The 14,545-nt window shown below is 36.7% G+C and overlaps 1 protein-coding gene across 5 annotated transcripts in view; it reads left to right on the forward strand.

Annotated features, from left to right (window-relative positions):
- ATG5 (autophagy related 5) overlaps positions 1 to 14,545 on the forward strand; it is a 71,875-nt gene that overhangs the window by 14,636 nt on the left and 42,694 nt on the right. For all 5 annotated transcript variants that reach the window (XR_008436367.1, XR_008436366.1, XM_053973868.1 and 2 more), the window contains one exon: positions 3,980 to 4,142. Coding sequence is in view for 3 of the 5 variants with exons in the window: in XM_053973868.1 (XP_053829843.1) it covers positions 3,980 to 4,142 (163 nt within the window). In the remaining 2 variants the exon portion in view is untranslated. The remainder of the gene's footprint in view (positions 1 to 3,979; positions 4,143 to 14,545) is intronic.

Genomic DNA, 14,545 nt, shown 5'->3' on the forward strand with positions numbered 1-14,545 from the left:
AGATATCTCAAAACAGCTGTAAAAAGTGTTTTTCAACTTCTTTTTAAAAGTCAGACTCCCCCTATCAGGTTTCTTTGTTTGAAGTTAAAAACATGGAAAAGGCTTATTTCTGTTCAGCAGAAGTTTTCAAGTTGATAGATGTTTTTAATTGTCCTCCTGTGTTATGTACTCAGACCAAATCATAAACACACTTAGATTTAGCATTGGAGAAACAGTTTATTAATTTTTACTTCTGGTATGCAATAAAATTACATGCATTGTATCTTGTAAAGTTGAAAACCAGTTGCATTAAATAGTTGCAGAAGGATGAGGCTGAACAGCATACTGGGGTCTGAGAATCATGAGAGGCTGTAGCCTGGCAAGTGGCTTTTGTTATCCAGGTGTGGCTTTACAGGAAGGAGAGAAATTCTACTCCTTCCTGTTAAAATCATCTCACCTTACTCTATGGCCTGTTTAACACTATTCAGTTCTCAGTGTGGTAATCACCTCTCCAGATTTTGGGCAGTAGATAAGATGGTGGCACTGTTGGAGGAGAGGAAATCGTGTGTGCCAGGGGAAATGTTGAGGTTCTGCTGAAGCCACTGTCTGCTGGTGCCTGCCTCTCCACCCATGACCTGATGTAGGAGGAGAGGCAGCATCTGTCCTTGTGTGACAGTCATCATCTTTGTGTTTTTTTAGGTGAAGATTGGGTTGGGTGGAATGGAAAGGAAGTACTTTTCCATGTAGCATATGGATAAATTGTGGAACTGCTAGGAGATATTGTGGAAGCCAGAAGTATAAATGGTTTTTTTTTAAAATCAGTTTACTTAATGAAAAGACTACTGATGGTAACTAAACACAAATACATAGGTGTGCCCCCTGCCACTGGGTACATTCCTTATGGTTTTTAATGCCCTCTTTTCTGTAAATGTAGTCTAATGCAAGTAGACTGTCACAGGATAAACAGATGTTTTGTGACTAGAACTGACAGATAAATATGGGTGGAATGGAGTTACGAAACCAGACTGTTGAAATTGCCAGTGATGTTTTTGGTACAGTTTTATATGAGAGGTCATTTAGTGCTCTTGTCTGTACAGACAGTGCCTATTTCTTTGTGACCGGTTCATACTGCAAGGGTCTACTGGTATGTGAAAACAAACAACAGAACTCCTTGAGCTTTCTAAGAAAATCAGAGTCAACCCTTAGTAACTGTTCTTTCAAAGATGCAGGACATGGAGTATGACACTGCCAGTAAGAGTACTGGAATTAAAGCTACTTATGTCATCTGTTAATACTTTTTGCAAATCTCCTAATTGTATAGCCAGGAGTGGCAACCAGTTTGTTTACAATTGTCCCGCTCTTCAGGGAACAGAATAAAGTTACTTATGATTGATCAGTATTTCTTCAGGTAGAAAGAAGGCAAGTAGAATTCTTTTAAAAATACAAGCACACATGATCTACATTTAAGTATAAAACTTATTCTTTTGTACCCTGATGGATAAATCAGCTGGGATGCCATGTTTTCTGTTGACAGTCTCATGTAGGTGAAACTGTTTCATATATTTCTTGCAGGTGTGCAGTGTTTTTTTTCTCAATTGTCACTTTCATGCTTAGGTTTTTCAGCTTCTGCACACAGTACTTCATAGAAATGTGTCAGTGTTTTCCTACTAAAGAAAAGTGCACACAGCACTGAGGTTCAGGAGTGTTTTCCAGTCTTTCACAGTGTTACTGCTTAGAAGCTGGGAAAATTAATCTTGCCACACCTAGTTCTACTACTGTGTCTAGATTCTTTACGCTAGCTTAACTAGCTTTGACCAATTTTAAATAGATACATACTGTTCTGCAGACTGCACTGTGTATGATTTCTGGAACTCATACTCAGCTGCAATTTGAAATTCATAGGAGAAAAGTCAGCAGGAAGATGTCCACCTGTAGAAAGAGAAGAATGTACAAAAAAGGACCCCACAGTTCAATATTTACACATGTGTAGTGAAACAGTTGTTGTAACTAAAATGTTGTTTTCATAAACTTAGCTAAAACATCACTTTTTAACAATGAAAGTCAGTTTCTAGGTTCTTACATTATTTGGCATTAGGTACGTACCACTGTTTCTTCCTTTGGTTTGAGGGGTGCCAGTGTCTCACTTTGAATTCTTGTGTGTAAATAACTTTTTTGATCTTTAAGTATGCTATTTCTGTCTATTTGTTTCTTCTGGATTGGTTACGAGACTTTACATTTTTATTTGAGAAGTAAATTGAACTTCTAAAAGTATTTTACAGGCCTATGCAGATGTCATTTGGCAAGTAACAGTCCTAGTAATATTTTTCTAGTAATCTTGGGCCCAATTATGTTGAGACACTTAGCTTTGTAGGGTAGAACAGGAGCAAGGTCTGCCCCAGAACTTTCCTTATTTTTCTGTCCTCTTTAATGTCTTTATACTTGACTGTTCTCATATAAGAAACTAGATTTACCTCTGTCCTTAGCTTTCAAGTCAGCTTAACATACACCAGTCCTAACAACAGCACTTCCTTGTGCAAGTTCAACATCAGACCATGTAAACTTTAGTGGATAAGGTATTGGCAATCTTTTCTTTATGCCCCTGTTTTTGGAAAATATTCATCCTTTTGATTCACAGTTTCCAGAGTTTGGGTTCTCACTCTCATAAGGAGGAAACACTATATGAAATTCTATTATTTAATTTCCAACTCTTCTCAATAACCTAACGAGGAGGGAACTATCACTGTTACCCTCAGAATTTCTTTCAGGTAAGGCAATCCCCAGCTCCCTTTTTGATATTTTGGGTTTCTGTATTTTGAAGCAGTCTTCACTATTTTTCTTGGGGTTATGTGGGGGAGTGAAGGTAGGGTTTTTTCCAGCATTAGATTGCTCCTACTTTGACATGTTAGCTATGTTGTAAAAGCCTTTGAAAGATATCCCATTATATGTACTTCAAAAATGGTTTTGACAGTCCCTCACAAAAGCTTTTTAAAGTTTGTAATGGGTTAAGAGGAAAGGGTCTCTGGTGGAATAGCATGAGAATTCAAGTATAAACATGTGGCAAGCCCTTGTTAGGAAGGGGAGTACTGATGATGCCATCACTCTGGTTTGGCTCTGAGGTTTGCTCCATTCAGCATGGTCATCAGCAACTGTGGAAATAAAGTTAGTAAGGAGGGAATAAAGGTTAGTTTTAAAACTTCTGAAAATGAAAGGCATTGGATTTGTGGTAGTGAATGCTTGTGTTATTATAAAATGGTAAGTGATAGTAGGTGTGGATAAAAGAAAAACTGGGGAAGGAAACCCACAACCTCTACAATGCTGGACTTCTGATCAGTTAATGTCTAAAGAAATCTTTTTTGTATATGAATGAGATATACTGCTATAACTCCTTAATAAATTCATTAGGAGAGGTAGTTGTCACTTACTGAAGGTTAAGAGTTATCTGTGGACTGGTATTTGTGCATCTGCAATGCTGAATGCTGTGTGCCAGTGTAACCAAGAAAAAGGGGTATAAAATCAAGTCACACGGGCTAAGCAGTAGTCATGTGGATTAGCTGAAGTTAGAACTGACAAAGATTTCCAGTGTCTCTAAGGAAAATGTTTGTAAGTGGCAGATATGCTACAGTTCATATATGTGGGTGATTCTGCTTGGAAATAGAAATAGTTGATAAAATATCATAGAGAACCATTTTATATTAGGTGCTTGTCACTTCTCATAATTTTTTCCTGTTTATTGTCTGAGATTGAATATCTGCTTGAAAACATGTTAAAATTCTGGTTTTACAGAAAGTTGTTGAGCTTTTCTTTTTCCTGAAATATTTTCATTTGCAACCTGTTTCTTGTCAGCAGAGTAAGAGAATGGTTGTTACATTCTTCTGTAAGCAGAAGATTCCAGTGTGCTTCTTTTGTATAAATGTATGCCTATTTAAAGTTATCATTTATTCTTCATCATACAAGGTATATGATGCATTTCTTTTTCTTGATCTATCATTTATCTTTGTAGAATTTTCCAGAAAAGGATCTTCTACACTGCCATTCTAAGGATGTGATTGAAGCTCATTTTATGGCTTGTATAAAAGAAGCAGATGCTTTAAAGCACAAAAGTCAAGTCATCAATGAAATGCAAAAAAAGGATCATAAGCAATTGTGGATGGGACTACAGAATGGTAAATACAATGCATTAAGTATCAATTATATTCAGGTTGAACAAGCTAATAGATAATTTCTTCAAGTTTCAGTTATTGCGTGAGATATAAAATGTCATTGTTCTGCAGAATTTTTGTTTAGTGTCATGGAAAGCATTGATGGTTTTGGTAGTTTTTTGGTTTTTTTAATTAAAATAATAATTTTGGTGATAATTCAAATGTGCCTGGAGTTATTCAAGGAATTAGATTGGGTCGTGACTCTGTTTTAACAAACCAAAACTAGCAACAAATCAAAAGAGAAATATTGTCTAGCGTACTTTTGTGCAAAGGATGGTCTTTATTTGAGAGGCACCTGGGGTGTAAGTATTCAGTATTAGCTATCTTGGACCATACATAACAGATTGTCTCTTCTACTTAACACTTATGGATTGTCACTGATAAACAATACAAGTCAACTTTAAAAAAAGTTGTCCAATAGATTTAATAATTCTACTTTTCTCTCTGCCATTTTTTAAAAAATGCTTTATGTTTTTTACAAAGACTTCTGCATAAATAAGTATTGACTTGGAAAAGTCAGCAAAATAATTCAGAGCAAGATCTTTAATTAGTGTTCTTACTTTGCACAAATGGTATGAATCAATATTACAGTGCAATATAAAACTTTTGTTTGTAGTGTCTTCTGTATTAAGATTCGTATAGGCTGTAAGTTGAAAAGCTTTTGTAAGTATTTCAGAAACTGCTCTCTGGAATGGGTGATCATGCTGCTTTCATTGCATTTTTTCTCATCTCCTGAAGCTGTCATTTATATTATCCCTAGTAAATTTATTTTATGAAGGCATTTTACTGTAAGCATGAAGCTGTTTATTCTGTGTTGAGAGACAAAATACTGAACAGTTAGAATTAACATCTTCCTGTATATGTATAAGAAAAATTAAGTGAAAAATAAGAAGCTTGGAATGCAAGAAGACTTGAACCATGCTTTTGGTTTAGACCAGAAGGTTCCATGTTAAGTTTGGTTTAATGCACGTGTTTAGTAGGTGTATGGCTTTTTTTTTTTCATTGTTGTTTAGTGGTACAGCCTTTCATATTAAAGGTACTCTAGTGATAATTTTGAAGATGAATGGTTATTAGAAACTCTGCTTTCTATTTTTTATTGGAGGAGAGTTAGAGATTAAGGCATTATCTTAATTTGCCATTTGAGTAGTAAGATCTTGAGGAAGCCCATGCATTCCTCCAAAATGAAACAGTACAAGATAAAGTTCTTTTAACCAGAAGTTACAGAACCACGATACACTCAATATTTAAGGTAAGAGGACAGATAAACAGCATGGGGTTTTTTGTGCTTATCTTAGGCTTTGTCTTTTAGTTGATTATTTATCTAAGAATATCTTCAGTTGTAGGCAAAGGAGAATTTTTCTGTTCTGCTCTATAATGTTAAGAGCAGAGGTTGCCTAGCAAAGTTGAGAAATTGCACCTGTGGAATCTGATACCTGAATGAGAAGTTTAAGCAATCTTTTGAATACTTTCAAATGCTAATTTTAATTTCTCAACTCTTCATAAAAGAGAAACAAGAAAAGCTTGTGAAACCAAGAAAACTCTTTTTAAGCATGTTGTATCTTTCAATATGTTTTTATAGGCTTTCGTTTGAGATATAATAATTTTAAACTGCTTTGTGAAACAGAATAAACGACCACAAAAAAGAAAAGAAAGTAGCATTTGTGATAACTGCTTTGTAAGTAAAGATACATCTGCAGACTTTTTTCTGGGCAACTTCAAACAATTTTCCTCAGTTCTTAATTACAGGAAGTATTATTTGTTTAATGAGTGATAGCATTACTTAGAAGACATGTCCTGAATTTACATTTTTAAAAATAAACCTATCCAGTTTTATTTGGAGAAATATAAATATCAAGTAATTTGCAATCTGGTATAAATGTTTCTGCTGAGAAGCAGCTACTTGAACAGGTAACACATGAAACATACCAGTTGCTGTAAGCTGCGGCAGAGAAGAGCTGTAATAGTGAATTTGTGGGAAAATCTTGTGCTGGTAACAGCTGGTGGTTATTCATATCAACCTTTACATCCCTCCTCCCACCATTTCTGGTTTTATGTTAATCTGATACCAAATCAGGAAAGAAAACATATTCTTCTATTTTGTGCTGTGGTTTTTCTTGTTCTTCACAGACAATTTTTGATTTATAAACCAGATATTTCTGAGGTAGAACTCGTCTTTGGGACAGGTACATTTTTGACCAGCCATGGCTGTCTGTCTGTGGTAGGGAAGTGATAAAAGCAGACTATGCAGCTATACTGACCTTTGTTCCTTTGTATGAATTGTTAAAATTCTTTGATCAGAATTCATGGAAAATGTTACTACTGTTTTTGCTTTGATAGGGTTATGGCCATTTTTATCATGGATGAAAAGGATTTTCAAGTGGGTGGGTTTTTTTCTTCTTGCATTTTGTGTGGAAAAATAAAGGCTTTCAGCTTTCTATGGGCCTACTGATGACTCAGGATCAAACCAATGAAATCCCAACTGTTTCCAGGGAGAGAGCTGTATTTTTTGCATGGTTCAAAGAATTAATATCTATAACTTCAGTATATAATGGTTCTGATAAATGAGGGGATTTAGATTCAGCACATCTGCTTTTTATCAGTTGTGGACTAACAGAAGCAACTGTACCCTGAAATTTTCACAGCATCATTTATAACCAATGAAGAATAGACTTGGTATTTCTGATACATGAGTGGGAGAAATAAACAGTAAGAACTCATAACTATTTTAAGGTTTCTTTTATGTATTATAAAATATAATGAAGTCATTATTTTACTGAAAATATTATGGAAAAAGAATGTAATGCTCATTCGTGCTGAAGGGCTTACCAGAACTTAAGTGGCCATATTGAATTGTTCTTAGTAGAGGAGAAAAATCCTGCAAGGATTCAGAATATACTATATTTTATCTTTTAATGCATCTGACCTCTTTCTTGCCTTACTGACAGAATCAGGCCTGTGTTGTCTTGCATTTAGTTCCAAAATTTATCTAAACTATTCTTGGGTTTTTGAGAGCCAGAAGTTGTGTTTGTTCTCAGTTACCACATTTCTGTTTAGAAATGTTGAAACTGCAAAAAAGGGAGTGTCCTATAGCCTTTCTTGTGCTGTGTACACTTGACCCACTCAGGTTTAATGGGCATGTTTCTCTTCCTCATAGAGAACTGGTGGAATCAATGCTGGCCTTTACCCCATGGTGAGCATGCTTAGTAGCTGAACAAATCTCTATGATCTCAGCTTATCATTTGAAATTTGCTTAGATAATCTTCTGGAGTTTATCAGGAGAATTAATAAAAAAGCCACTAATTTTTAAATCACAAAGCTACCTTGTTTACTTCTTCCCTGTATTGCTACCAAAATGGAGAGTTCTTTCCATTTTCAGTCTGTAGAGGTTTGGTTAACTGTGAAGAAAGATTAAATAATTCATTTGAACTTTGAAAAGAAGTGTATTGATTTTAAAAACCCAATTGTTACCTTCCTGGGCTTCCTTAGTTTAAAATGTCCCAAAATGCATCAAGTTGCTTTATAACTAGCATCAGTACCTAACATTGGTGTTGCTGATACCATGGAACTGAGGGAATGGAATTTAGACCAGTTCAGATAGCCCTGCACAAAGTCAGCCCAGTGCTGGTTTGGTGTTGAGCGGGGTTTGGCTTCAAGCAGGCTGGACCTGCAGAATGAACCAGCTGCATCAGGACAGGCCTTCCTGGGGATGTTTTTGAGTTTTTTTCCATAGCAGCAGGTTTTGTTCGTGGTTTAGTTAGTTGTGGTGGTTTTTCTGGTAATGGATTGTGAACTAGACCTCACTGTTAGTTCTGCAGTGTTTATGGGATTGTTACCCTTTCTGCAGAAATGTCTAAGCCAATGCTCCACTTGTGGGTGAAGTATTGTGAGTCTAAACTGCCATCCCCCTGAAACTGCTTTTGGCTTTCTTTGTCCTCTGTGCCGGCCTGGTGTCTACTTGAATAGCTGCCCTTTGTTGTGGCACAAAGGTGGGGAATTGATGGCAGCCTACATTCCCCCCTTGGCTTTCTCTACTCTGCTCTCAAACAGGAGGGCAGAGCAGGTTTGTCTGTCTGTCTGATGTCAGTGGGTCTCAAAGGAGGGCAAGAACTATATGAAGGAAGAGAAGGAAGGAAAGCAAAAGGTAACGCAGCATTCCCAATCCTACTGAAGTCTCTGCCATGAGAGGAGGTTGCCTGGAGATGAGGTAGAGATAGTGTTACTAGCATTTTCACCCTCTTGTGTTACATGGCCATGTGCCTAATGAAAACCATTGCATTCTCAAGGAGCAAACTTCAAGGTCTCTTTTTGCTGCCTTCTGCTTTTCTTCTTCCCCTCCCTCTCAAAAGAAGTCATTTCCTGAAAGATCTGTATGGTCTAACTAAAACTTAGAGTAAAGTGTAAAAAATAGACTTCACTTTTAAATTTAACTTCCTTTAGTTGTTGAGGATTTCTTGTTTTGCAATTTGAAATGCTTCCGAGTTGCTTTCTCCTAGTAAATGCCTGAATTTATTAATATGTATTATATAAAGGTTCCTTAACATTTAAGAAAAGGAAAAACATAGTGCAGAGAAAGCAAAGTGGGTTAGAAAGTTACTTGGTGTTATGCTGGTCTGTTTTCATATATATAGAGAGAGCATAATTAGAGATGAAAAATCAAAATTCCAAGGCTGTCCTAGACATTGAGCAGAGAGCTGGAGGATGGATAAAATTGTCAGGATTCCTTTTCCCTTTACTTTCCCTTACTCAGGAGAGACTGAAACAAACCCTGCTCTTGATTCCTATACAGCCTGTGGGGTATGTGTTTCAAAAATGGCTTACACTTGTTTGTCATCAGAGCTTTCTTTTAGTTTAAGTGACAGGACTTTTGAGATCACCTGCTTTTTTGCTATAGAGAAAGCTTAAATTTTGTGGGATCTATGCATTTTGTTATTTGAATAAAAGAAAGGAAGTAGTCTATGTTGGTGACTTTCTTTGCCTAAATTTTTTCCAGGTAAACTGGTGACCTAGAAATGAAGGGAGGTGGTGGTAAGAAAACAGTGTAAAGTACTTAAAGTGAAACTTCTGGTTTGTGAGTATGTTTAGTAAATGAAAAGAATCTTGGTAAGGTATGGCTCCCTCGGGTATACTATAAGAAAACAGGGGGGAAAGCCTTTTTGATCTGATAGACGGTCTGAAGAATGACATGCTGCTTTCTTGTACAGTCTTCAAAATGTCCTCTTATGTTGAATGTCATTACTTTGCTGTCTGTGACATGAAGAATATTTTCACATATTTCGGTGGCTTCTGCTACATTAAGTCAAAACTGTTCTAAGGTCCTGTCTCTCTATATCTGATAGTGACTCATATATGAAGGTAGTCTAAAAAGTTCAGTAAACTTGTGTTCCCTTTTCAGTGGTGGACTTGTATAATATACCATGGTCTTTAAAAATGCCCAAGTAAAGTAGGTGTTTAATAGCAAGAATATTTTAACTGTGGCAATGTGTAAAATGGAAGAGAAAAATAAATATCTTAATAATGTCATATCAGTATTTCAAGCTGTGCTCTCAGAAAAGCTGTCACTAACTGTAGTAGTCATTGAGAGTCAGATATGTACCAAGTCTTCCTGAAGTCCTTGATAGTTGAAATTATTGGTGTTTTTATAAAACAAGAATGTGAATTATCAATTTAGGTGAACTAAGTAATTTAGAGAGACAAGTCTTCATATAGCTGGGAAATTATAGTAATCAGCTATAAATAATGTTTCTGAATAGCACAGAAATTAGTTTTAAAATGTTCAAAATATTCATTTCGTCAACAAAAACTCCTTCATGCTTGAGGCATACTACACAAGAACTTAACTTTTTATAAAATTTGTTAGAAAGACCAAGTGAGGAGCCTTATGTATGCATGCAGAGTCTTAGTCTTCCTGGGAACAATGTGGAAGTAGTATTTATACTAAATTTTGAGAAGACTTCTTTTTGGCTACAGCAGTTAAAAGCAATGCTTGTTAAAACATGAGTCAGTAGAAAATAGGCTTGCTTTAAGGTTAAGGAAATACACTTTGTATCCTTGACTTTCAGCTGCAGCTGTCTGTACCCTACAGTTTGATTATATGTATGTGACAGATTAACCCCTAGTGAGTTTGCCTGTGAGTGAAAGGAAAAATTGGTGGATTGGAGGGCAGATCTGCTGTTCGGAGGGGTCTGGAGCCTCCCAGAGCTGAGACACAAGTCCTGCACCAGAGACAGGAAAAAGCCCATGGCAGTCTAGGAGCTGACTGGAAAGCAGTTTTCTGGAAGTGGGTAATGGTGAACAAGAAACTGAGTTGAAAGCCTGTGTGGTGTTGCATAAATGAAGATTAACTGGGCAAGTGCTGAAGCTGTTGGGGCCCCCCACTTGGCTCAGCATTTGTAAAGCTGTACTGGGAGTGCCGTGTCCTCTTGGGACCCCAAGACAAAAGGAATGTGGGCAAACAGAAAAGAATCCAGCAGAGTGCTGGTACAATTCTTAGGGACTAGAGCATATGCTGTATTAGAGACTGGGGAAACTGCCTTGTTTAGCCTGAAGATGAGGAGGAAGCTGAAGGTGGATTTAATACCAGCTTTACTTGAAAGGAAGGCCCCTAGAGCAGATGGAGTCAGACTCCTCTCACTCTTGTCTCCACTGTCAGGGGAGCTGGCAATTACCAAGTAAGAAACAGTTCCTAGTTACAGCAGCAGGAAGTCTGCTAGTACATGGGGAAGGGAGGGTGGGGTGTGCTGGTGGAGTGAAAGTGGTTGAGTGGAAACCCACAGAGGCAGTCAATCTTCACTGGGCAAGGCCTTGAACAAACTCATTTAACTTTGTGTAGGCAGCTGCTTTGGGACAGGGTGCAGAGCTGTTATTCCAAAGCTTGACCTCCAAAGACACTTCCAAACAAAAGTTTTTCTGTCGTTCTTGTACATTTTATATGTCAGTCTTTGGTCTCAGTGCTCACCTCAAGTATTCCACGGTTCATATGGTTATTAGACAGTAGTGAACCACTGAGAATGGACAAGTTTTGTCTTTTTTAAACTTTAAACTTTTCAACTATTGAACATAGTTGTTTGGAGGCTGCGAATTGGTATTGCTTGCATAGAGCTACAGATAACAATTTAATCTCAAGCTTTCTGTTTAATTTATTCCAATAAATGTCTTAAGAAGAAACCATGAATAGTCCAGACAAAATTGTGCATATGTGCTACCCTGAGAGCTACACCAGTTTGTTCACTTCTTTGACTTTCTAAAAAGATGCTGAAATACAAAAGCCATGAATTAGTATTTCCTTTCTGAATTTCAAGTCTTTCCCTCATTTTTGTATTGGTTCTTTCTGTTTTCTAAACCCTCTCAACAGCCTTCTTGAAATATGTCCAGTCCTAGAATCTGATAATCTCTGATAGTGCATCACTATCAATTATAGAAACAAAATAATTCCTTACTATTATGATATTTTTTGTTGATAAGGTTAAAGATTAGGGTGGAGTGTTTTTTGTGCTTTTTCCTACTACACTGTAGTGGGAACTTCATTTTAATTGTCTAAATGCTCTTACCAGGGCTTTTAATTGCAAGGTATTTGTAGATGTATTTTTCCATTCTGTGGTAATTGCCCAGATTGTTTGTGTATGCAGATTTAAAGCTGTGCTGTAGTGAAATGCACATGTTGATGGCGAGCACTTGAGCAGTGCCCTTTACCCTCTCAGTGATCCATCCTGTTGTAGCCTCATGTGGGTGAAGGGGACGTGTCTGACTTCAAGATCCATGTGAAATTTCAAGTTGTTTGAAGCGTGACAGCACTTGAGTTTCAGAAAATGACTGTAAGAGGCTAGTATGACTGAAACTAACTTCTGGTTGCCTGAAGAACATTTCAGGCTGAGACTCAGGGGCAAAAGAGACCTTGGCTTTTTAGCCCTTAGCTTGAACTAATCTTTAGTTAACACTTCTCAACAGTAAGAGGTTCAGCAGTTGCTGTCTATTAACAACAAAGTATGATTACAACAAAGCATTACCAAGAACTTTTTAACATAACAAGGTATAAATTTGGATTAATTTCAATGACTGGTAAAGGCTCTCCAGTCTGGTTTAATGGAGGAAACAACAATTCTCAGTGTTTCCCTGTGTCATTAATTTTTTCAGCAGTTTTAATGGGTACTTTAAAGGCTTGAATTAATAATTTTACTGATAGGTTTCTGAACCCTATATGCATCATGTGGCATACTGTATTTGTAAATTTATGTTTGAGTTTGCTTTGTTGCTTAATGAATTTGTGTACTGAGATTGTCATGGGTGACATTAATTCTTTGTAGTTTTGCCAACTCGTAGATTCTGTGCATCTCTGTAGTACTGAAGGCTGATGTCTGTCTTTTGAGCATTCTGTGACTGCATTTCTAAGCAATAAATAATTATAAATATTAGCAACTTGGCTGATACATTTCTCAATTATTTGGTCACTAATTTTCTGATCTTTGATATAAAATACATAGAGAAGTTTTTATATTTTATTTTAGGCAAATTTATGTAGAATCATCATCTCTTGTTTAAGAAATACGATTAGTGGAGTCATATCAAACTTTTATACTGTCACTAATCTCACTTCTGTTCAAGTCTTATTGTCATTATTTTAAATATTATTATTCAGATAGGGACATCTGCCTTTTGCAAGTACCTTTTTTTTTGCTAATACAGAAACTCTCTAACACTTCAAGTAAGTTGTGAAAAACAAAAGAAATCAGATTTGACTGTTACGGTGGTTTAGATGTCATGCAGACTGCATAAGCTTTTTACGAGGGAGGGAGACAAGTGTGTAAAGTGCTTTTGCTGATAGGTAGAGAACTCTTCCTTGTTTACTGGCTTGATGAAAACTCAGTTTTGTTTTGATTGTTAAATTTCCGGCCAGTACCTTCTGTCTTTGTCCTGTCTAGCCAATAAACTAATTGGTTCTTCAGCTCAGTGTAGCACTAATAGCTTCCTCGAGACTTTGCAAAAATAGGGGCTACTGAATCATAAAAATGAGAGAAGGAAGAATCCTTTCACTTAGGTTTTTAAGGAGATGGGGGTTGTCGGTGGTTTTGTTTGTTTACTTAAGCTTTTAGTCTTAAGGATTCTGTTAAAAAGCAGTCACTTTTGGATTTTGTATTTTTGGAGCTTTAGGATTCTGGCACTCAGGCAGTGCTTTACTAATAAAACCTCTTGCCAGGTCATATATATGCAAACTGGATCAGGTCATATATATGCAAACTGGATAACTTTGTTTTCTCCTGCTTGCTTTAAAAATTTGTCTTACATCAAACTCTGTTTACTGTGGTGAAAATACTGTATCCCTGGAAAGATGTTTGGAGGACAGCAATATAAGGTTGTGAGGAGAAATTTGTTTAGAGGTCTTCAGACAGTGCTGTACACAGTGGAGATCTTAAGATATCTGACTCCATTATGTCTAGCTAAAATTCCTGGGATATCAGGTGGATTGACAGAACATGCTTGATTACAAAATGCAACAAGTTCATAATTCAACTGTTGCAGATTTATCGTTGTTATGTTTGGAAACCACAGAAACTATTAGAACTTTGTCTTAAGCTCTGCCTAAGTGGTCAGAGGGGGATGCATTTTTAATTTTAACTGCCTTAAATAAGATTACCTGGTTTCTGGCATGTTTGTAGAAGGTGAGGAAGTGGGAATGAAGAACAAAAGTGAGTTAACTGCACATTAACCACTCTTTAACTTTTTTTTTGTCATTCAGAGCCTACCTTGTTTGCCATATTTGCATGCCACAAGGGTTAATATATTTAATCTTCTGACATAAGTCTTTCATTTGTTCATAATTTCTTCTGATGCATAAGATGTGTTGCTCATTTCTGGTGAATTTTGAGAGCAGTAAACTGTTCACCTAACATTCCTAATTAGTGATAGGAGCATTAAACAAGTAAATCAAGTTAATGTTTGTTTTATTTCTGTCTGAGTAGGGTGTCTCCAAATATGGATATTCCGTATTTAAGTCTGCTGAAGCTCAGTAGCTTAAGTAGGTTCGAATTGTTTTGTTTTGTGTATCACCATAACAGTTTTCTCAAGTGAGTTAGAAGTGGTAATTGAAGTATAAATCTATCAGTGCCTACTGTGGAATGCCTGTTCACACATCTGTAGTGAAAGCTACAAGTCATTCTGAGTGCTGCCTCCAAGGAAGAAGGAAGCATGCTAAATCTTCATCTTGCTAAATCTTCGCCTTCCCTCTGAAAGAGTTCTGAGGAGGAGGCAGTCATCCTTTGTGTTGGACATTTTAAGACTAAACCTCTGACTCTGTAGACTGGGGTTCCCAAATGTGAGATTGTTTGATTACAGTCTGCTCCAGGGTTGTCACTGTCACTCAGTGAATGATGGGG

Source organism: Vidua macroura, chromosome 3, assembly GCF_024509145.1.
Source record: "Vidua macroura isolate BioBank_ID:100142 chromosome 3, ASM2450914v1, whole genome shotgun sequence".
In the NCBI taxonomy this organism is placed as follows: Eukaryota; Metazoa; Chordata; class Aves; order Passeriformes; family Viduidae; genus Vidua; species Vidua macroura.